Consider the following 24,895-nt stretch of genomic DNA (forward strand, 5'->3'; position numbering starts at 1 on the left):
TTCATGATCTTCAGTCAGCGAGATGGGAAGAGATTTCAGATTTTTTCTTTCTGTCACACCAGCTCTTCAGTTTCTGATCGCCACACCTGATCCTCATTTTTATCATCACCCCAGTATACATCCTCCAGGTTTTCCTCTCTTCAGTGCCAGGCCATTGTATGTAGGTTGTTTTAGCTCTCCGTGTTTTACTTGTCAGTCGGTCTGTCTGTCCCTCCTTAGTTCTGTTTTACTTTAGATAGCATTTTTTTGCTCCTGCCTTGGCAGCACCTTAAGTTTAGTTTTTCAATAAAACCTTTTGCTCTTCCTCATCACCAGTTCTCGCCTCCTTCCTGGTAATTCAGCGTTTGCGTCCTCTACCTCCTTGACTTATGACACTACCGGTGCTCTTCTTGCTGGTTCTCATAAATCTCAGTTCAGCAATGACTGCATCAGCTTCTTGATGCTGAAGCCCACGTGGAAGTTACTTTTGACATGTATGACCTAATCTCCTAATCACCGTTGTAGACCATATTTTTCCGCGCAGTTCCTGTCACTCAGTTGTCAGTGTTGTTTACTCGTCAGCTTCAGAAAGACTATTGAGATCTTATCAGCTGCAGACTTTCAACATTTCAGCCCATTTCTCTGCTCCCTACAGTACATTTGACAGCTTTATGCACCATTAACTTATTCAAATCTTCTCATTTTGAAATGAAAACCTCTCCAAAACTCCATGCACCACACTGATTAACTGACTAAATTCCTCCCAACAGGAACAACGAGCCTAAAACAGACTCAAATCCATCAATCAGTCAGTCAGCGCTGGCACAGGTACCTTTTTGAGGGGGCTGATGCTGTCCAATTCCTGTCTACCTCTCCTTGCTGAAGGTGCTATGGCCCATGTCTGCTGGCAGATGAAGTGACCCACACATTGTCTTTACAAGTGGGACATGGTGAAAAGGGAGTGAGGGAAGCCAGCAGACTGGCTGTCTCCTCTCATGCGCATACCGCTGTTTAGAGTAAGACTGTAATTGACTCTTTATCATCATTATGATCCCACAGCGAATGAGGGAGCCGTAATCCCCCTAGTTCCTCTTTGCCGCTTGTTTTCAAAGCATAAATTCCAGCAGAGGATTTCCACATATTAGGATAGAGTTTCCATGGAGGAGAAGGAAAGTGTTGTTGTGTGTGAACAATCGTGTTTTTCTTCTGCATAACTCTTTTGTTTCATGTCTTCCCTCTCTCCCATGTTGTGCCTTGTTTATTTTATCGTGTTCCTTTCTCTTTCCCGTTTTTTTCCTCTCACCCTATACGTCATGTCAAAAGAAACCATGCCTCCACAGAAATTATAATTGGAATAACAAAGACCATGTGGTTACATGAAGGGTAATGTTCAAAAGTACAGTGCTACAGGACCCACTTTTTGCTTTATGACGGGGGTTCAGTGTTTGAACAGCACCTAAACATTAGCCAGACTAGATGCTTACCCTAATAATCTTTGTTCTCGCTTTGGCTAAATAAGACTGAGGGCTATTATCATTTAATGATTTTCTGCCTTTCCTCTTCCAGGGGCCATTAGCCTTGCACGCACCTGAAGTTTACAGGGAAGAGACTTTGTGTGTTTGTGTGTGAGAAAGTGAGCGGGAGTCGATCTGCTCGACAAAAACAAGAGACAGAAGTAGAACTTAAACCTGAAACCGCCGCATTCCTTACTGTCAATACTTATTAATGAAGAAAATTGCGTCAGTGGAAGTACTTAACTGTAGATTTCTGGAGGAAATATGAATAAAAACAACCATATGCCTCGTTACCACCAAATATTTTCAATTGAACATTGCATTATTTATTTGACTGGATACCAACAGTGGAAAAATAAACCATTTTGATTCAACTCTGGCAGTGTTTCGTTGTCAGTTCTGTTCATTCTCCCACTGATTTTGTTGATGGTTGTTGCACATACAGGGGGCTATGGTTCTCAAACAAAATCCAGGTTTTCAGAAAAAAAAAAGAACGTGAGAGTGATTCCTCCAATTAGCCGCAGAGTTGCGCAGACAAACACACACACACACACCGATAATTTGACTGACCGATTGCCTCGTCGGGTGTCCAGTAGCCTGATGTGTCGCAGATGCGAGGCGACGACGCCTCATAAGCGTACTGGTGGAAGACGCCGTCCTTCTCACAGTCTCCGCAGTTGATGCCAGACACATGAAATGAGGAACTAGGACAAAAGAAAATAGAACTAATGATTATGGAAAATTTCCAGACCAAAGCGCTGCAGTAAACATGGACCAATCTTAACTGTCGACTGTCAATAAATGAGCATCGGTTTGATTGCTTATGGAGGAGGCTGCATGCCATTTCAAGCACGCTGCTGTTACGAAATCTAGCTGTTTCTGTTAGAATTTGAAGATGAATCATATTCAGAACTTTACATTCTTTTACACTGTTTTTTTGTTTTTTTTACCAAATGCTCTGAGCTCTTCAAAAGACTAACATACATACATTCTACTACCCTCTATTGTGTTCCTTGATTGGCAAATAATTCCCTTTTATTTTTACATTAGACTAAAGAAAGCAACACATGCAACAAATTGCTGGCTTTGCCAGCAGCGATCTCAACAGAGCACAAGTGTATAATAGCTTATCTGCCACTTACTTCCTTCTTCATAACAAAGGTACTTTGCAAAAACTTTGTATTAAATGAACACTGATTAAGAAGCCCCATAGCTTCAAATTCTTTGTCTGTTGTTATCGTCAGCATTATGGTAAAAGTACAGCACCTTTCCAAGGCAAATGGAGACAACGGACAGAACAAAGAGGTCAAATCAGGTACCCCAGAAGTCATACCTTTGATAAAGTGGACCTCTCAGAGGTGGGAGCCAATATATCGAGACAGAATCTGTGCTCTGGTCAGTCACTATGGGGGCGAGAGGGATAGGGGCAGGTTGATGGTGCATCAGCCACTTCTGGTAGATCAGGTCAATGTAACAGTGCATCCTGGCAACTTGATTCGGAGTGAAGTGGTTGGTGCAGTTGTCATCTGATGAGGTGAAATTGAGGGAGAGCTCCAGTTAATCTTTGTACATCGGGTTCAAACAAAGGCCGTAACTGCTGTTTTACTATGCAGCATGTTTGGAAATCCCTAAATGCATTGCTGATATCTACAGTGAAGAGCTGGGACAACACCTGCAGCAGCACTGTCTTTAACAGCAATGCAATGCAACCGGTTTGTTTGAAGGGTCATTTATTCTGTTCAACAACCACCCGAGAACAAAATGCTCATCCACTTTACCTGTGTAACTCATGTAATTGCTGTAAGGGGTGTCCTGGTAGGTGGTGAACCCACACGTGTCATTGACAGCTCCGGGGTCTTGGCAGGCTTTGGATTTGGGAGTTGGGGCGGTGTCGGCACACAGATCCCCTGTCTCCATGGACGGGGTGATCTCCTGCAAATGCATATGACAGAGCTGATGACACCAAACAGAGCCCACTGATAATTCTTTAAACTGACTTCATGCCATTTTCGAGGAACTGAAGATATCAGGTTTAAATCTTTATTTATACATTCACTTCTTCTGTTTTGCAAATACAGCTCATTATAAGATTCATCACAGAGCGCAGCTTTTATCAATCCCACCTGACATGGGTCATCGCAGGAGTCCCGCTCACTAACCCCCTTGAAGACATGGTACAATCCAAATATGTGTCCCATCTCGTGGATCATTGTGTTGTAGTGGCCCATTGTACCAAAGTAGGACGGGTTCAGGACCATCCCCCCTACAGAAGGCAAGTTTCACAGCAAAATTACAGTATTAATAAAATCCAGATTTTCGTGCCGATCAGTCACAGTCAGTAGTGTGAACGACCACAGTTCCAACAATGTCGGGGCGCTGAGTAAAATGTCAAGAAAAACAGACTGCGGTGATCTGCAAATGTCATCAACCACGATTTTAATTCAGAGCAGAACACAGAAAACATCTAAAATATTGAAAACGAAACGATTTTATTCTCACGTGACGAATATCGGCTCATCTTGAATTTGATGGCAGCAGTGTGTCTCTAAAAAGTTCCCAACAACAGCTTGAAGAACATGTTGCAACTGATACGGTTTAATTGGCTACACGCCTCGGCATAAAAAGAGCACCTTAGAGAAGCAGAGTCTCTCAGAAGTAAAGTTGGACCAGGGTCTCAGCAATGAAACTGCATTCTGTTTCCATTAACGTTCTACATGTCAGCCCAATATTTTTTCAGAATTGGGGTTGAACAAAGATATAGAAAAAAAGAAAAGGAAATAAAGATTAAAACAGAGCAACGCCTCAACACCGTCCTCACCTGACGGAGACATATGAACTGGTAATCTTTCAGATTACTAATGCTATTAACACTTCTTCTAGATTACAGTATCTAAAACCATGATGAGCAACCAGATCTATCATCCAGCTCTTCTTTTATCATTTCAGAGGAGACAAACGAACAAAAATGACCATAAAGAAATAAAAATATTCCTTGTATTTAAGTTTTTGTGACTACACATTTATCTCATCTTGTTGTGTTGAGTTCTTAGGGACTCTTAAGTCTGTCTACCTAGACAAGGAGTGCATTAACTCCTTCCCCTTGTAAAGAGGTATGTTTTCAAGTCCTGTTTGTTGGTATGTCCTCTAGATCACACAGCAACTAAGTAAACTGTTTGCTGCGTATATACGGACACATTGAAGTTTTTTCAACCGGATCCGCATATTACATTACTATTATTATTATTATTTTTTTGTTAATGTTATTTCTTCTATGAAAAAAAAAATCTAATTTGGTCTGTTTTCTTTCCTTTTCTTTTTTTTCACTCACAGAATTATAAACCAGCCAGAGTTATTGGTCCTCTAAGCGCACTACCTCTAAGTAGTGTGTTCAGTGGTGAAGAGATTGAGCAATTAAGACGTTAAATACATTGCCACGAAAGAATAACAAGGCCTCCGGAGACAACTCTTCATGCAACAACTTCTACTATAAACGGAGGCAGATGTTGCGAAACTGGAATGAATGTGATGTCGGACACTTTCCGCAGAGAACTAAATTCAACAGTGTGATTTTATAGAGCTGCCGAGCAATAAAACGAGCGGCAGCACAGTTTGAAAATTACCAGCTACCTCAATTCCACAGATCTACAGAAGCATAACATGGTAAATTACATCATTTTTATTTAATAAGAAATAACAAAAGATGCCAGATCATGATGAAATACCAGAAAAACGTTTGCAAAGTTTGATGCATACACCCAACGTCGTATGTTCAGGGGAAGATGTTCAGAATGCAGATTCTGATCTTGTCCAGCGGCGGCATTAGAAAATCCATATAAACACGTGACCTTAAACAAAAATCTTTTGCCTCAGAAGTTCACCATAAAAACATAGATGGGAAAAGATCAGTAAAAAGAAGAAAGATGCCCCTCTTCCCATTCTCCCTCTGATCCACAGTCTTATTTGCAGCAATGGTCAAATCCATCGAGGTGTGTGTTTTGGGTCATTTTTTCCCGTTTTTTTTTTTTAGAATATGATAAAAACCCAATAAATCATCTGAAAGTTCCAAATTATTGTGAGGATCTTGTTTGAGTGTACTAACACTTATGTTATGATTCCTCATGTGTCACAATGAAAAGATACACACCGAATGTAAGTTTCACGTATCATATCTAAGTTTTACAGATGTTGTACTGAGAGAGAATAAAGACGAACCGCTTTCAAAATTGAAATCACTGTAAGCTGTCGTCACTTCACTTTCCTTTCATCTTCATCAGAAGCCCGCTGTTCTCATTTTCTTGTTATTGACTAACAGCAGCAGAATCAAATATCAATCAAGTGTCAATCTTGAGTAAGCATTTGTTTTTAAAACACCCTTACATCCACAAATTACTGTCAAAATGAACTATGCTTCCCTGGTCAAACTTAAAAGGAAACAGCAAAGGAGAAAGGACTATTATTGTTGTGCTATTGTTGCTGATGACGTACTTTGGTGCAAAGAAAGAGACTGGTATAAAGTATTTGCCAACTTGTTCGTCATTCTTCTTGTTCTGAAGTGTCACATCCTTGTTAGGAACAAAGTCTGAGAACAAGCTGCATTTCATGGATTTGGAACAAACAAATTCTCTCAACGAGGGATTTTCTTTAAAGAATACTAATATTTCTATTCTATGTGTCCACATTTGAGCACCCAAAGCACTTTGCATTGGCACAAGGAAAGAAAATAAACGCTCATGAATTAATAATGAACAGCTGGCAAGGTGGCAACAATGGTGTTTATTTTGGGATTGTTGTTAGGTAGATTGTCTTTTTCCTGTGGAAAGAGGACTAATGATTTTAAGAGGAAAGAGGCAATGTGCCGGGAGAATCTCTGCCAGCTCCAGTTGCCTTTGCCTTCTAATTCAAATATGTCCAAACCAGACAACAAAGGACAGAGAGACGATGAAGGGATGGCTCGAGAGAAAAAAAACGAGACCGTCGAAGAGGCAAAGAGAGAAAATGGAAAATTCCAAGTGAGAAAGGAGTGAAGGAAAAAGAGAAAAGTAAAGAAATGGTACTGTATTCAGACATTTCAACACAGAAGAAAAAAGAAAGAAAAACACAGACAAATACACAACACTTGTGAAGCTTGATGATATACTTATGTAACTGACCTTGGTGTGTCAGAGCCTCTTTTGCCCATGGCCAGGTTGCCGCTCCTGCCAGTTCTTCACGCACTGAGTTGCTGGCAAAGAAAACATTGAGTGTGTCTGTGCCGCTTAGGTTTAATTCCTCCTTTAGCTCTTTCACACTCATATAAGCCCTGCAGAAATAAAAACAGAGACATTTTGAGGTCCATGAGTACATATTTAGTGGATTTAACGACATTATAGACCCTTAATGTTAGTAATGACACCGTTCTCTCAAAACATGTCCTTGTGGCGTTTGTGCATGCGAGCCAATAAGATACAGATATGTGACCCAGAATGGCCCAATACCTTCATGGTCTCACTTACGCTGCTCATCATTGGCCCTGTTTGTCATCTGTTTTGTTGAACTTGTTAAAGCTTATCATTTCATATAGAAAGTGTTAAGATTGGCAGCATCCAAATATTGCAGAGGCTGATTTTAGCCCAGATAACTAAAACGTTTTTGTGTTTTTGTGTGAACCCAGGACAAAAACATCTTTACAGAGGCTCGTGACAATAAAGCCAACCGTGTTTATCTAACAAAATGTGAGTGTTCTCAGCAGCATGCAGGAATCATTTGGGCTCACGGCAAAGCAAATCAGTCTCCTGAGAACAGGTTTAATGACTTGTGCTGCATACTCGATAAAAAAAATCGATAGTTTGCTCCAATCCGTCAACATCCGTGTCTTTCCCTGAATATGACTTTAAATCATAATTGTTTGAGTTGGTCAGGTTACTTCACACTGCTGCAGCCCCCCCAGTCACCACCCCCCCCCCCCAACCCCCCCCCCCGCCTACACACAGCCCACCGTTCCCACATCTCTCTGCGTGTCAGTGATAAATTACCCCAGAAGAACTTTGATGTTTGAGGCAGAATTTGTTTTTCCTCGGCGGGGTGATGTCACATGTCATTTTTCTCCTTTGCTTTCATAGCTGGAAAGCTTTTGCACCTATCACCAGAAGGCCCCTCTGGGTTTGGGAGCAGTGCAGCGGGTCTCACCAACTGCCCAATGCCCCGAGCAGCAGACAGACTCGGGCTTTTTTCCCCCCCGAGTCTCCCATGGTTTCCGGGGGGTTTGTGACCACTTGATTAAAGAAATAAGCTATTTGGCTGAGAGGACCAAGAACACCACTTGGTATGATTGCTTCACATTCATAAAATGCATTCTGGTAAATGTATGAATCATCTTTTTCCGAGGTGTTATTTTCTTTTATCTCGCACGGACGAAGCACTGGACTGGAAAGTCTCGTTTGATTATCATAACGTAATAGATTATTGTATCATGTTGTATTCTTCACATTAACTCTGAGGCTGATGTGATCCTTTTCAGATGTGAGGATAACTTTGCTCAAAGAACTAAGCCATAACTGAATTTTTTACTCAGTCAGGTGTGTTTGGATGCTGAGCTTTCTGTTGTTTCCGAAAAACAAAGTCGGGGGTTTATGCTCCGCTGAAGGGCAAAGTTTAAGATAATTATCTAATCGTGCTTAAACCTAAAAAGGTTTTAAAAGGTGCATGTTTTTTTTTTCTCCCAGAAATATTGTTTATGTTGTTCATTCAAAATGCTCATCAGGTTTGGCACAGTGCTGCTTACATTGTTCCAACAGCCTGAGGGATAGACGGGTTTGCTCGTTAAAATATTAAAAATCTAAGTGGTTGGAAGAAGAAAGCAGAGATGCTCCTATACACTTCTGTCACTGTACAATTATGTTAGGCTCTTCAACTCCAAATTGGTCCAAAGACGTTTCTCAGCAGCCAGGAGTCCTGCCTGTGGGTAATCCTCCCCCTAATGCTATCCCTCCCTTGGTGCCTGTGTTGTACAGTAAATAAGATTGTGTTTTCTCAGGCACTTCGCCCAAATAAATAAGGTATTAGATTTAAGATACTTAAGGGGAAAACCTTGCTCTCTCTACATCACTGAAGCAGAGTTCAGCTGAGGCTGTGTGCAGAATCCATCACCATATGCAGCACGATTACAAATGACAGAAATTGACCACTAAAGAGTTGACTCCTCAACTTCGGAGACTGAGAGGATGCCTCAAAGGAAGAATACAGCCAAAGTAGCACAAAAATAAATGGGACCACATGATTGAAGTGAAAGCCCCGGTTATGAATTAACAGAATGTTGCAGTCAAGTCAAACACTGCGTGAATCCACTGCAGAGTCAGCACCAGCACGGCCGCTATGTACAGCTAAAGATGTGCGTCCATTCTCAATATTATTGTTGACGACCGAGTCAATTTGAAACCTCAGAAATCAGGAGACGGACTTCAAATGTCACGCAGATATTCTGACACGTCACATACTTCACAATGCACTTCACTCCGATCTCAACCATGAGGGGATGAGTAAATAAAAAGCCTCGGTGAGCCAAACACTTGCTCGGGTCTTAATGGGTGCATTGGAAGAGATGACTTCACTCATAGGTCATTTATCAAAAGCCACATTTACAGTTTGAGCTCAGAGCACTTTGTTTTTTTTTTCCTGGTGTCTGAAAGTGATCAGCTTAAGCCGAGAAGCCCACTTTTGTCAATCTCTGGCTGAAACCAACAATCACACACCAAACCAATAGAGAAGTGAGGAGTGAGTGTGAGCATGCGTGGTCGTTTGTCTCGTTTCCCTCTGTGATGGACCGGTGACCTGTCCAGGGTTTACCCTGCCTCTCGCCCAATGACAGCTGGGATAGACTCCCCCCAACACACACGCATTGAAACACATCGCTTGAAATATTGGCCCGACTGGAAACACTACAGCTATGCTTTTAATAGTGGAAAAAAAAAAAGACTTAAACAATAAAACTTTTCAGTAATAAAATTCTGCATGTTAAGTATTACAGAAGGCTGGAACTGAAGTGCTTTCAGGGCAGCAGCCTTCGCAAACAAGTACACTGTCCAGGTATACAAGCCTGGATGTACAGTATAATGAGCATAAATGGACATGATTGTCTACTCGGTTCACTCTCTCGGTTCATGCCTTTCCCGCTCCACCTTCATTTTCTCCCTTCGCGCTTTTTTCTGTATTGTCTTGCCAGAGTACTCCAGTGTACCTGGCCATCGCTGTACAACTGGCTCGCAACAAGAAATGTGTGTCGTGACAGCAGCTGGCTTTCGAAACCTCTGGCCTTGCACTGGCCAGCAGCAGCTGCACACATATAGGGTCCCACATTCAGAACAGCCGGCCAGGAGCTGAGGGACAGGAGAGGGTGGAGGGGAGATATCAAAAAACCCAGATCCAAAACATAAAAATGCTTCAGTGCTCTACAAATGCCAGCGAAATGTCATCTTCACATTAATTCTCCTTCTGCCTGAGAAAGTTGGAGTCGTGATCCAGGAACACAGATGCACACATGCATGCGACATGCGCGCGCACACACACACACACACACACACGCAAGCATTTCCAACAAGCTCGGGGTCAGAACCTTTCACGAAACCTACAGTACTGTGAGCCCACAGAGCCCAGTTTTTTTATGACACTCCAGTTTCCTGTGTATTAGCCCTTGATGTTGTTTTTAGTGGAGGGTCAGGCGCTTATAGACAGGGACTCAGGCAAGATTCACTGCTGGTGAAGTGCACACATACTGTGACTTTTGAGTTTTTCTCTCGGCGTCTGACCAGCAGAAGCTTTATTTCAGAAAGTCTCTCACGCAAAGCCGCCCGACATCCAGAACGATGGTGTCAAAAAGCCTCTTGACCTCAACGCGAACACCTTAGACCGATCACACAAAAACAGATTCCCATGGTTACCAAAAAAGGAAAGCGCGGTAGATGTTTTTCATGTGTTCTTTGAGAAATTAAACATTCTATAAAATTGTGGTGGAGAAACAGAGCGCTGAATTCCAGTTTGTGCCAGACAACGGAGCACAGCGCTGTCCAGAGGTCCAACTTTTTTCATCAGTGTCCACCTCCTCTCAAGCTGAGACAGGGAACATCTGAATACCAACTACAAACCACATTTTTTTCCTCTCTGTCCCCGTTTCTGTCCCACTGAGCTCATGACAGGACAACAAAATTCAACGTTTACTTAGGACACACCTGAAGGACTTCCTGCATATGGCCACGCTACGAGACCACACACCAGCAAGCTCTGCCTTACTTTACGCCGCGTCTTCCAGGAGAAGGAAAGTAAGCACTATGTTATTTTCCAGCGTCAGCCTGTTTTACATTCGCACAGCTGCAGAAATTAACACGTGGGAGCTGGACAGTGCAGCCACAGTCTCCCCTCTCATCTGTTGTGCCCGTGGGAGCTGTCCGGTTCAACTTGTCTTCATGCGTCGGCCACTGAAAATGCTCAGAAAGAAGTGGCATTTATTTATTTTTCTTTTTTTTTATATGCAGGGAAAGTCAAGAGTCTCCGGGAAAACCGAGCTGTAACTTCCGACTCAAAGGCCAGACGACTGATATCAACAGAGCACAAAGATAAAAGCAGCCGAGACGGCCTTATAGGAGGCGAAGCATCACGGAAGGCTGGAAAAGCGTTAGATTTTAGAGTGTGACAAATGACACCGCCTCATTGGACTCATAGTGTTAAATAAACCTTTCTGCCATGTATGCAGCCTCTCGCCGATTTTGTCCACCTTTTCTCATCGTGCAAAAAAAAAAAAAAAAGCAAACTGTAACGGTTCGAAGAAAAATGCGATGATGTGAACAGAAAAAGAAAAAAAAAAAACTTTTGTTTATCTGAAAGAATCGGCCTCTACCGGAGACGTAGCTACCTCTGAGAGTAGTGAGGTCATGTTCCCTGTATTCACCGTGGGAATACATTATGTCCCATTACATTAGAGCAAAGGAAGAAAAAGAAGAAATCACTCACGCCAACACCAAAAGCAATAATCACCTAAATCAGCGGAGAGAGGACGCTGACAAAATATTTCAATCTTTGTTTTGGGAATAAATTATAGAGGAAATCAATTTATCAGTTTTTTGGACTCCAAACAAAAATATGATCGTTCCAAAAGACTTTTAGAAACTGCCTATTGTTTTCACAAACATTCATCTGGCAGGATATGTTGAGGGGATAACAACGTTTGTTTCAGCCTAAATACCACAGACATATGCAGTTAAACATTTAGATGAATTTCTAGAATGCATTCATTTGCCTTTGTGTTAAATGTAAGTCATTTTGAAAATATGTGACTCACATGTCCTGTTTCCTAATTGCGTGGTGTAAGGCCTGTGGTTGCAATTTGCATTGAGGACTTGAATTAAGGTCCTTAAAAACCTGGGCCGACGGCCTCATGCCGAGACTTCATGTAATCCATTTGGAACTCTGCATGGGTCTGTCTGTTGGGCCAAAAGGAAGGCAGCGGGCTGCCGCTCGACTTGTTTAGTTAAAACAAGTGTATACTTTGGCCCCATAACCCACCGTCCCCACTTCATAGAGCTCTCTAAAACCGCTGGAGAAAGTGAGTACAAATTTGCACATGTAACTTGCTTTACTATTTATTACGCGGCTGTGGTGGAGAAACGCAGCCTGACAACGCAGATTGGGACAAGTACACCCCTCTGTCACCAGAGAATTCTTCTCTGTGGAAAAACTGGCTTCACTTTTCTTTTCTTTTTTTCTCTCGGCAGCTGCAGATGAGCTGACAGCTGCCCTCCCAAACATCCTCACCAGTGTGGGTCGACCTCACCTGTCAGGAGATTCAGGATCGAAGCAGGTCTTGAGGACATCTGTGATTTCCGGATCGCAGCAATCTCCATCATCGTAGTCGTAGTGTATGCTGTTGCACTCCATGTTACAAACCCCATCCTGTCTTTTCCAGTTGTAGCAGGGCCCCAGCCTCAGGCAGTCCCCCCCATCATGGCCCGTCCTTGGGTGGTCGCACTCTGGGTCGCACTGGCGGTTCCCAATCTTCCCAATGCGGCAGTTGCTGAGGATGAACCTCTGTCGAAGGCTGGAGTTTTTGACGGTGTAGACACTGAGATCCAGGGTGATGTTGTAAGGCCGGAAGGCCTCGTTGAGAACCTCGTGCTGGAGCTGGATCTGGGACGGCGTCACCGTGGGGTTTCCACCATCATCGTTAGCGAGGTTGACAATCCGGTAGCGAACTCTCTTGGGGAAACGCAGCTGCCAGTTATTGTTGTAGCCCAGGATGATGTCTGTGTTGTCACATGGTGTCAGGCCACAGGGCGGCGGCAGGAAAGAGGAGACGAGTTCTTGGTCGGGTACAGGAGTGGTGATGACGGTCGGATGGCGTCCAAATTTATATGGGGTCCATTGCCGTTCCACCTTAAAGACAGAGGCAGTATTTCAGACAATTTCAGTCCACTTTTCACAGTTCAAATATTATACTGCTAAAAAAATGAAATCAAGCCCTTTACATTGGTGAAATCAGCCCACATGGCCAGGACAGGCTTGCTCGTGTCAGTTTGATGAGGTTGTTGCAATAGGTCCTCGTGGGAGCGGGCATAGGCCCACAAGATCACGCCTCCGATGTGGCCCCTGAAGCCCTGTCCTTGATCTGACTGTTTGCTGCCAAGGAACAACGTTCTGCAGGTCTTCATGAAGGGGCTGTAGAGATTCCCAGACTGAAGACTGCTTTCTGCCACCTGAGACACGTGAAGATTGGAAAACAGAAACTGAAGATGGGCATAAACTTCTCTTCATTTCAGTATGTTAGCAATGGAAATGGAAATGAATGGTTTGATCCCTTTTCTTAGGAAAAACATGATAGGATTAAAAAAAAATAGTGACAATTATTCACAAAACTGTGAATGAATCAGATGAGTTTTTGAACTCTTGACTGAAAACATCATCTAATTCTCAAAGTCATGAGCAGACTGAGAGAACCCAAGTAAAGACAAAAATATCCTACTCGGTCAGTTATTTATCAAGATAATCATCAATACTAAAGATCTTTTATTAGCATTATACAACCACCACTGTGGATATGGTTCTTATTCCAACATTATTCCAACAAAAGTATTGCTTATCCACGGGATATTTAGTAAACCGTAAATCGGGGGCAAAGATCTTTCTGGAGAGCAGTGGCTTTCGACTACAGCGGCGCCATTTACTGCGTTCACCTGACAGTAGGCTCATGAACACTTACGATAGCCAACGTAAGAGAGGCCTTGAGATGCTCAGAATTTACCTTGTGCTCTTTTGTGCCCTCGTGGACCATAACACACTTGCCTCACTGTTAGTCAACCACTTCTGGGGAGGGAAACAGCGGTTTGGAATTTCCTTTATTTCTACACAATCTGTCAGACTGTGGACTGGTGGGGCCTGAACTCTTTTGAGGTTTTGTAACATTTGTTTGGGAATCCTGTTTGGGAATCTTCAGCGACCCCAGGTAAGCAGAGATCTACTTTGTTCATGTCGTGAAACATGTCACCATGTTGCAGAGATCACCCTTTGATAGACGCCTCTTCTGTGCTGGGTGATAAACCGATTTTTGTTGCAATCAGTCGAATTTGTAGTTCAAAATCAGTTGTTTTAAAAGAAGAACAATTTGCTCTTTAACTTCCACCGCAGAAGGCAGATAAGAGGCACCTTTTATCTGCACAACATCTTCAGTTTGGTCACAGCTTTGTTCACAAATGCAAAGTTTATCTATCTCTGTAATGGTGCCCAATATAGAACGTTAACTTGAAGCATTGTCAAAAGCAAGAAGAACTTTTTTATATCTCCCCAGTGTAGTTGAAGGTGTACTGTGTCACTGTCAGAGATCTGTACACTTTTTGTTGTGGTTTACATCAGAAACGTGAGGAATAAGAAAACAAAAGACTCAAAAATGCTACTAAGCAGACCTTTAGTGGTTCTTACAAAGGTGTCATTGCTTTAGTGTGACAGTGCAGACGAACCACACACCTTAGCTCCATCAACATACAGGGTCATGTTGTGGCCATTGTAAGTGGCCATCAGGTGAGTCCAGACATTTGCTCGGTACCGGTGGTGGCTATAGACAGTGGTGGATTTCACAGCTCGGTCTGTCCGAAGCATGAAGTAAAACCGTGCCTCTTTGGTACCTGCCGGCTCCACGGTGCGAATGCCTACTGACCAGCCCTTCTCACTTAGTGAATGGGAGCAGCTGTCAAATACACCTAGAACACAGAGGAAAGGAGATGTAAAGCACTGTATTTTGAAAAAGAGGCTTCATTTAAGATAGGAAAATGAATAAATCAATGTAAAAAAAACAAGCAATCTCTCCTTGTGGATTATACTACTGCACTCAGGGACTGAGAGAGGGAGAGGTGCACAGAGCCTGATACAGGCAGAGACGGGGAGAACAGACAGAGTCAGAGAGGCAGGAGAGAAGAGGGAGAGAGGGGAAGGAGGACAGAAGTATTTCACTAAGCCAAGGCAAAGCCCTCGTGTTTCCATCTGCCTTTGCAACAGACACACACAGACCCACATATGCTCCCCAGATGTCAAGCACTGGGACAGAAAAGGGTCAGGGAACCCCTTCACCCTCCCCAGCGCTGTATGTTTGCGTGCATGGGTATATAATCACACATGCATGTGTGCATGGGAAGTGGGAAAATGTAGCAAAATATCCCCATGGAGGTGTGCCAGATTTTGGGTTATGGCTTAAAATCAGTCAGAAACCAGCGGTTGGGGGGCTATAGATTTGCGAAAGGATTTTGTTTAAACCGTATGAAGCTACTGTACAGCAGACGTAATCATGCAAACAGACCATCATTAGTCTGTGTTTGAGAAACACATTCAGTGTTACGGAAGAGTCACTTATAACACTGCATTGCCAGACTTGTAGGTAATCTCTTTGGGAAAATCCACAGCATCGCTGTATAGTGTGCATTAGGGTGTGGATACATCATTTAATGATACGCAACAGGAAGAGGGTGTTGTTTTTCGTGGTTCGTGCAACACCAGAGGAGAGCATTTTGTTTGCAATGCAAAACAACAAAGTTTATGGCAAATGTGGTCTTAATTTTGTGAGACATTTGCACTACCACACATTAGCATGATTATTGTACTGAATCAAATTAGATGCTGATGTTTTAAAGCTGTATTTATGTTGGATGCCAGCCACCCAGTACTGGGGAACATGTTAGCAAACCATTGACTATTTACACATTTTGCAGCTTGGCATCATGTTTATAGCAAATCCAACATTCACTCTCCTCCAACTCTGCAGGGAGATCTTTGGTTCTTTAGCTGCTAAATGCTCTGCTCTGTTCTCCAGCTTGATCCTAACACAGTCTGTCTGCTGTTTGCTGGGCCATTAGCACTCAGCACCAGATCTTTGCTGAAAAGAGTTCCTCCTGAAACAACACTTGGAAAATGTCAAAAATACAACTTCTTGACAAATAAGAGAGGAAAATCTAAATCTAAATACGATTCATTTTAACGTGAGCGTTATAGTTCCGCTTTCAATGTATCTTCTAACAGGTGTTTCACCCCCATCTATGGTACGCTCTGAGTTTGCAAATGCCAACCAGTATTTATGAACGGCGATAAAAACAGAATCTATACCAAAAAATGAATCTATGTGTTAAAGGGGCAGTTTAGGTACTGAGAAGTTAGTACCTGACTTGCAGGAGGCAGCAGTCAGAGCTCTTTCCGCTCAGAGACGCAGGGAGGAATTTTCGCGGGGGAGCCAATCAGCAGGCAGGATAGGCTTGGCAGCCACTGTACGTGAGCCGAGCAACGGTTCGGTTGAGCAAAGAGTGACCAGGAAAACAACGGTCTGATGTGATCGTGAGGAAAAAAAATCTACAATATGATTGTGCAGTTTTTGAGGTTTGAGTTGCTTTAGAATAGCGGTTAGCTTCGCTCCCCAGTGAGGTTTCCTCATGAGTGCTCTGACCACAGCCTAATGCAGGTAGTAGCTACCCATCAATACATGAAATAGGCCAAATTGGAAAAAAAAATTATTTATTATGAAGAGCCGCACACTTTGATTAAAACTTAATTTGCAACGTTTGCGATGCACTGGACAGAGCTGAATGCTGAGCTAATTTTCTCCCTCTGCTGCTTCGAATTCACTTCTTTGTTGTAGGTTACTCATTTATCGTGGTAACCCTGTTCTCCATAGCTCCGCCCCCAGCCCCTCACATTAAGTGGTTCCTTGGCCTGGTGCTGCTTTAGCACCATTTTTTCTGTGCTTCCGGTGTTGACTCCGAACCATCACTGGACCTGTTCTGATTGGAAAAACTTCCAATAAAATCAGATAACAGCTAACAGTGTAGCCAGAAATGTTCGGCAAAACGCAATCAAATAACAACAGTCAAGCATCAAAAAATGTTTAAGCAAGCTGTCACAACATCTGATTTTTACTTCTATCGTGACCAGAAGTATTTACTGTAACGATGTTATCATGCAATCAATCAAAAACTTTCAAATACATATATACTGTTATCAGACTTGAAAATGCGATTATCGCCTATGTATCGCAACACTTCCAAGTTAAAGGCCCAGTGTGTTGGCTGTAGTGTCATCTAGTGGCACAAGTATCACATAGCAGCCAACCATCAAGCTAGCCTTGGAAATTGCAGTATTTGGTATGTCACTTCTGGGCTATTAAGTGGAGGAGAAAAGAGGGCAACTCTGTGCACCTTTGGATATACATTAAAAATAAACTGCTGCCAAAAGAACACCCTAAATGCTACACTCTGTAATATAGAAATGCCACCGTTACACTGTTTGTACAGCTACCTGCTCTGATCTGTGTGCAACATTCTGCAGCGCATACACTGACGTGGCAGTGCAGTGAAATAAAGAGGACCATCAGTGACCATTAGAAGTCAAGCCGATGTCGGTGTCATGTCTAGCAGAAACAATAGGACTTTGTTTTTCACTGTATTTGTCAAATTCCTGCAAGACACTACAAAGAGAAGAGCCCATGCCACAAAATGCCTCCCTCACATAAGGAAGCAATGAGGGGGGAAAAAAAGTTGAGTAATGCAGGCGGATCTTTGATCAGAGTAAATGTGAGCGGACGTAACAGTTTGTGGTCTGCCTCACTATCTGGACAGCTGTGGTGCTGCACCCTGGCGCTTTTATCCTCTTCAATTTGTTTGATGTATGTGTTGTTCTGTCAAGAGTGTGCAGCCTCTCAAACGCAACAGTTTTGATGTTGAAAGAAACAGCGATGTTTGTCGCCGTGTGAAGAGCCTGCGAATGTGAGGCTTTCATTAGGTCTGCAGCCGCTGCTCAGAATCACTGAAATCCCTCAAGCAGACTAACGTACGAGGAGAGGGGCTGAATGAAACGCACTCTGGGAGATTTCACAGTTAGGTAACCGCACGCCTGCCAACGTGGAGTCTGTTTCTTAAATGAAAGTGGTTTCTTTTTTCCTCTTGGACTAAAATGGCATGAAAACAATATTATCTTGTTGGTTTTTTTTTTTTTAAATCTAAGCTGCAGTCACCTACATTCAGTGCCTGCCTCTTGGTTGGCTACAGAGCTGCAGTTCAGCGGCGCTTTTCTGTTCAATGAAAGCGCATCGCCATTGACTTTAATAAGTGTTTTCCATCTAAATCCTCATTTTAACCACAACAACTTTGGCAGGAATATAATTGAGCCACTTATTCAGTTATAGTCAACATGATTATCATTCATTTGTTCTTAGCAGCACTGAAACCAGACCCAAAAACAGGTATTAAGTTGGGGTAGGGTGGGGCTGTCTCTAAGGTGCAATCTTTTGTTGTTTTGTCTTTCGGTTGGTAATTTCATTTGATGATTACTTTATCTCCTTTATTCAGATGGGAAGTTCCCAGTGAGATACAAGATTGCTTCTTCAGGGGAGTCCTGGTCAAGATTATTGCACTTCCACTCTTTGGGACTGTCATTATTAGATGAAAAACATCAGTCGTTGCCATTTTATCAGTCACAAGTGGAAAATGGAAATAAACCTGGACAAATGGGACTAACTGTGAGGGGAAAACACACACACACACACATCAAGGAAAAAAATGTCAGTCCTAAGGTATGCATAGCTTCCTGTTTACTTTCTTGCGCTGACACATTTTGGCACACAAGGCTCCATCAGAGGGCCAAATAAATGCTAATCTTCTCCTCCTCTTATAGAAAATAAGTAATCATTTCGGGATGTGCTGGAGTGGGAGGTATTAACTTGTGCAACCACATCGAAATGTGTTTTCAGAGCGTAGCAATGCGTAAGAGTCACACTGTCATCATAGCAGAGTTTTTTGGGTTTCTTTAAAGTTACGACCGACTTTGAAATGGTTTCACTGCTTCTCTATTACCTCAAACCCAGTCTGGCATCATGCAGCTACTGGCCAACAATTACATAACAGAGCAATACCAATAAATCTGTTATCATGCAAATATGAGCCAGGGTATCGGTCCCAGTTGATTCATTTATTGGTCTAACTCTTCTTGAAAGTGGATCTGTCTTACGTTTGATATACTATTCGATATGTCATCACTTTTAAACTAAAAGTCCAAATAAATCTGTAACATGAAACTGAGATGCAAAAAACATGCAAGTGTTTGGCAACTTCTGACATAGTAAATGCTTATCGGTTAAATATATGTAATGCATCATTTCATTATTTCCGTCCTACATCACCAATTCTTGAGCACACATCGTGAAACGCTGCTTGACCTTTGCCCCTGAGATCATTGTGTTCCAGGGAAATTCAGAGCCCCGAGTTTCATGCATCAGATTCAACATGTATTTTCTTTTTTTATGCAATGCATTGAACACAATGCTGGAGTGAAGATATCACCTCTCATCCGCATCTCTAGTTGTAACTCCCAAAGGACATTGCTTAGCGGAAAAACAGACATATGATCCAGCAGCGCTTATGATGCGGTAATGACCAGTTTACACCCACCTGCTATGACCGCAGGGTTGCTCTGCCCGCCTTCTGGCTTCACCCACAGCTCCAGGCTGAACCGAGCCCTTGGCAGCTCTTCTCCGTCGGACAGTTTCACCTTAAGCTGCTCTCGACGCCCGTTGAAGTACAGGGCGGTCATCCAGGAGGGTGGCACTCTTGGCACGGGGCTTCCCCAGCTGTCAACGGGCAAGCTCGCGGGCGCATCCGGCTCCTCCACCTCGCCGGAGTAGTCCTCCGCGAGGCTCTTCGGGGTCATTGTCGAGGACTGGCTATCGGCATCACCCTGCTGAAGTGTGTGGGGGGCCTGGAGCCCCCTGGAATCTGTTGAGCTATCGGGGGAAACTTTCCTCCACCTGGTGTTGTCCTCGTCAACGTTACGAGGCTTCACGTCGAGGCTACGGGCGAACCTGGAGCGAGAGTCGCGTGAGGACCGTGTGTGTCCCTCCGAAACACTGTGCCGGGTGTCTTTAGGGACAAGCGTCCCAGGCTGTTTGGTGGCGTCAACACCGACATAATTTGAGTCTCTCTCGTGATTGTTATTGTTTTTCTCATAAAACTGTCTGAGTAACTTAGCATGTCTACCCCCTGCCTTCAGTGCCACGTCCCCGGAACTCCCCCAGCCTCCCTTATCGTTTCCAGACGGAGCGACCCTTCGCGCCCCGGTGTGAAACTTGCAGTCGCCTGTACAAACCGCAGGAGCGCTCCTGATGGAGTGCGGCGCTCTCCGGCTCGTCGCCGTTCTCGAGTGGGCCGCTGGAGGGCGGTGTTGGACCGCGGAAACGGAGCGGCGCTGCAGTCGAGACAGAAACACGCCGGAGACGGTGCAGGGTTCACCTGCTAGCCTGGAGAGCTCACGGTCTGCCCGCAGGGCCAAGGAGTGCTTGTACCGGCTGAGTGCGTCGGAGCGAACCGACTTGAGCAGCCACGTGTTTGTGATGAGGACGAGGCTGATAGGCAGTAGTCTGATCAACAACATTTTGACGGGTTGACGAAGGTGTTTTGTTTTTAATAAAGACAAAAAAAATATTATTTAAACCTATTCCCAGGTCAGCAGCAAGAGGTTTCACACGAGACTCTTGTTAGAATGCACGCGCACATTTCCTCAGCTATGAAACTACTACTCAGATTGCCTTTTTTTAATGTCCTCGTTTATTAGACGGGGCGAGTGTGGAGGGATGCAATCCAATATTAACCCGCTCTTGTAAACAAATCAGGAGAGCGATCAATAAACTATCAGTGCATTCCGAAGAGTTAATTTTTTTTAAAAAGTATGTCACATTCAACATTTCTAACATGGACTTATTCCATGTTGAGACTTTTAGATGAAGAGCCTATAGTCGGTAGGTTATTCATTCAGAATTTAAAGAAGATATAATCAACCAAGGCTATAATTTCCTCAGTGTGTCTCTACTCTCATGCACTTTACCTCCCTACCATTCATGTGCACTGCCTGCAAAATATCCGAAGCGTCTGGCTCGCTGCTTCTGTTAACAGGTAGGGAGGGAAAAACCACCTTTTCAGTTGCCAGCCTTTCAGCTAACCCAAGAAGCAAAGGCACACTGCCACTGGATTTATCCAGGCTGATTTAAAGTGCCTACGCGCAATTATTTTATGTCTGAGGAGAAATTTGGATGCGGAGTGATACTGATAAACATTTGCATCCTGTGTCACTCAAAACCTCCTGTTTCTATCTTTTTACCTGACCATTGTGGCATCGTTTAGCGCGTCCTGTTCCAAAATATGGCTGCAAGGTGAGTCAAGAGTAACAAACTCCAAAAGGTAAAATGAAGCGCAGTGCAAAGTGTCAGCCCTACAATAGCTACTTTAATTGTTGAACAGAAGCCGCCTTATGATTTCTGAGACGGCAAAGAGAAAAAAAATCCTAGTCCAATAAATCACTGTTCGGCATCTGCGCGTCAGCTCCTCTTTTTGGTCTTGTTGTGCGTCTGCGTGCGTTTCAGAGAGCGTCTCCCTGCTGCTGCTGCTGCTGCTGCTGCTCTGCACTGGTCCAGGCAGTAGTAGTAAAATCCTCTCCCATTCACTCCTCCATCTATCCCTCTCTCACTCTTTCTCTCCTTCCCCCGAGTCCAAAGGTTTTTATCAGGGAGCCCCTGCCCGCCCTGACATCACCGGCAGGGGAAGTGTGGTGGTGGAGGTGGGGTGGAGGTGGAGGTGGGGGGGGGGGGGCGTCCTGCCCTTGCCTCACACTTGAATTTTACAAGGGAAATCCTCTTCTCTCCTCTCTTCCCCCTGCCCAGTCCTGAGCTGTCTGTGCATCCCTCTGATCCAGAGTGGAGACAGGAAAGGGGTTGTAAAGTTTATTTATGCAGTTCTATGTCCTGACCTCATCCATCCACCCATCCATCCATCATCGGCGGGGGAAGATCTTATACTGAAGTCAAGGTGGCAGCGCAAGAAAGTAAAACACATTCTCTGTTGAAAGAAGCGTTTAGCAGTGTGAGATCATGCAGATTTGAGGAAAGGTGTGATCCAGCTCATAAAAATGTGAAGTTGTACAGCCTATAGTATATCTGTGCTCCACATATATTAATTTACTGAAATGCAGTCACAGCTTTTCTGTGTTAGTTCCACTTAACTTCAACAACTATTGGTATATTTCACACACACAGGGCTAAATGTAATTGTATATATGTATATATATAATTTTTAATTGTTTTAAAATAAAGACACCCCCCCCCCCATGTAAGTGAAATTTAGTCCTACACCATGCCACATTGCTCATACTGATGCATTTATATGTAAGCAACCTTCTACTGTTGATCAAGATGAAGCTGCAGATCCAAAACTTTTCTAATTTGTTGGTTTTTTTAACATACTTTATGTGCAAAATCTCAGTTCACAAATGAGCCTGTATTCAAATTAAAGAAGAAATATGTTAAAAGCTGTACTTAAGTGCAAATTATAATAATGTGAGGCTCTGCTGGAGGTGGTCGAGATAGAGGTGGAGGGGTGTCACAGTTGCCAAAATGTGTGTGATCTTCCTCTTGCAACCCCTCACTCTTATGCTCTCTCTTTCTCACGCACAAATGCATACACACAGCTGAGTAAAAAAGAAAAGGTTTGAGTGCCCCCCCCCCCCTATCTTTTTCCTCTTGATCTATCTATCTCCTTCGCTCCAGCTCTGGCTCGCCACCGTGGTACAAGATAGACAGGCACAACATCTGTCTTGCACACCATGAAGGTTCTTCCAAACGATGTTAAATGCTTTGTGCTTAAACTGTTTCTTGGACCCAGCCAGGGCTGAAAAGAGGCTGAACAGGAAGAAGGAGCGGCATGTGAGAGGGGAAGAAGAGACATGTTATGTACTGATGGCACGAATTAAAGGGAAAATAACCCCAGATATAATTGAAGTTCTGTTTTGACATACAATAAAAGTGCAAAAAATGCTTTTATGAGCTAATAGAACACCATTTTATATGCATCTACACACCTCCGTGCATAGAGATTGGGTTACATAGTTTTCTGACGGCAGGCAATTGTAGTTTTCTGTAGTTTTCTGTTTTACACTTGTATGTCATAATAGCCTGAGGACATCCTCAGAGGGAGATGAGGAGCTGCAGCTAAAATCTAGGGGAGTCCGCATATGATTTTGTGTATTTTCATGCAAGGAAACAAATACATTTCTGTCCAGTAGCTTGTCAATCATTGTCACATGGCAACCACCTGTATTAATCTGCATTGAACCTTTCTCTCATTCCACGCCTGCTTAGGCAACAGGAGAGGTGACAGTGCAGGCCACAGTGTCAGGCATTTTTACTTCGGCCGTACCCAACACAGAGTTTAGCACTAATAAGTTGGGTTCAGTAACTATATATATATATATATAGCTAGATCACATTCATGTAGAATTCTCCCTGAATATCCTAATTCTACATGTTTGTGTCATTCTGATTATTGTTTTTGTTTGTTTTTTTTGCCTCTCCCAGCCACCTCTGCGTTTTTTGCAGCTTATCACACATGGATGAACATTTTTCTCATGACACATGTCTTGCAAATGGGGAAAAATAGCTTTTGGCAACTATTTCCGACCCACTAACTCAAAAGACAGGTGGACTTAGCGTGATGTTTCCAGACGCAGCAAAGAAAAATCTATACTGATCTTGAAAATGCAACAAGTCTACGTAACCACAAAGCTCTTGTGCTCAAATCTTTATTCTGAAACCTCCACATATTTGAGCTGCTGTTTTTATAATTATGGGATGTAAACAGGTTGACCTGTTCACTCATTATTCTTCCTCAATGTGCCACTTGAATGATTTACAAGATAAAACAGGCTACTTTAGGCAGCTGTTGCTCCACACCCTCTGAAATTTTGCCTCTTCTTTCCCCCTAAACCCTGCTATTTTTTTTTTTGTCAGGCTCAATCTGCAAACAGGGCTGGAGGTTGGAGATGGAGATGGAGGGGGAGGCCGCTGGCAGTTATGGCAGGGGCCCCCGAAGGGGCAAAAAACAGTTCCTAAAGAGTGGGAGGCAGGAATTCCACAATCCCAGCCTGCCTGACTGAGGGATCTGCCTGCAAAACATTCAGTTTTTTCTGCTGGCCAAGAGCCCTTTTAAATCCAGCTGCAAGTGTGTTAGGAGTGAAATAGAAAAAAAAAAAAAAAGGGGGGGGGCAATGCAACAAAAAGGGAGGATGAAGGTGAAAAGAAGGAGAGCAATAGAAGGGTGTGCAGTGTTTGAATGGGCGTGCCCCACCGGGGGCCTCACCCCCCACAGTAAGGGACCTCCACAGATTATCCTTCATCTGAGTTTGTCCGTCTTGACCTCAACAACCCTGAGGCCCGCTCTCTGTCTTCGTCTCCCTCTCTTTTTTCACACACACACACACTTTTCCCACTCGCTCAAGTTTCTCCGCTCCCCCTCTCAGCTTCCTCCCCCACCTCCTCCCTCCCTGTTCCTCTCTTACCTCTCTGTCCCTCCGTAACATCCAGCACACCAATGCTGCTGACCCTCCTGCTCCACCCCATCGGCACCACCACACACATTCCCCACAAATGCTGTCTCACACACACACAAACACACACACACAACCTGGGCCCTCATGCAAAAGAAGGGGACCCAATGGGAGAAAATCCAGGCTGATGTGCAGGACAAATGGGGAGAGGAAGAAAGGAGAAATGGGGAGAAAGAAAGAGGGCAAGCTTTTCACAACCACTGGTGTTAAATAGAAAAGGGTGGAGGGAAATGGGCTGAGAGGGGGGACAAATGCAACATGGTGTATCTCCAGCGCCGCAGGTGTTTGGCTCAAAGGATTCTGAGGCAGTTGCTGAATGTGAAGAGCATTTAAGGCGCCCACATCACGCGTTAAAACCAACATTTTTTGCATGTCTTTCTGTGCAAGTTGCGCACTCTTGTGATCTCTTTCATCTTTTTTAATGCCCTATCTCACCTCCAACTCTGCACTCTTAAACATCAACTTTTACCGACTCGAAAGGCAGCATC

The 24,895-nt window shown here is 43.7% G+C and overlaps 1 protein-coding gene across 1 annotated transcript in view; it reads right to left on the reverse strand.

The window, feature by feature from the left end:
* pappa2 (pappalysin 2) overlaps window positions 1-20,408 on the reverse strand; it is a 59,006-nt gene extending 38,598 nt beyond the window's left edge. The window contains exons 1-9 of the mRNA XM_072363043.1: window positions 19,430-20,408; window positions 14,475-14,707; window positions 12,983-13,210; window positions 12,292-12,890; window positions 6,644-6,792; window positions 3,617-3,756; window positions 3,272-3,425; window positions 2,827-3,019; window positions 2,064-2,197 (exon numbers count right to left, since the gene is read on the reverse strand). Coding sequence (XP_072219144.1) covers window positions 2,064-2,197; window positions 2,827-3,019; window positions 3,272-3,425; window positions 3,617-3,756; window positions 6,644-6,792; window positions 12,292-12,890; window positions 12,983-13,210; window positions 14,475-14,707; window positions 19,430-20,408 — 2,809 coding nt within the window. The remainder of the gene's footprint in view (window positions 1-2,063; window positions 2,198-2,826; window positions 3,020-3,271; window positions 3,426-3,616; window positions 3,757-6,643; window positions 6,793-12,291; window positions 12,891-12,982; window positions 13,211-14,474; window positions 14,708-19,429) is intronic.
* Between the last annotated feature and the right edge of the window lie 4,487 nt (window positions 20,409-24,895).

Source organism: Leuresthes tenuis, unplaced genomic scaffold (genome assembly GCF_036924035.1).
Source record: "Leuresthes tenuis unplaced genomic scaffold, fLeuTen1.0.hap1 SCAF_14, whole genome shotgun sequence".
NCBI classification, from domain to species: Eukaryota; Metazoa; Chordata; class Actinopteri; order Atheriniformes; family Atherinopsidae; genus Leuresthes; species Leuresthes tenuis.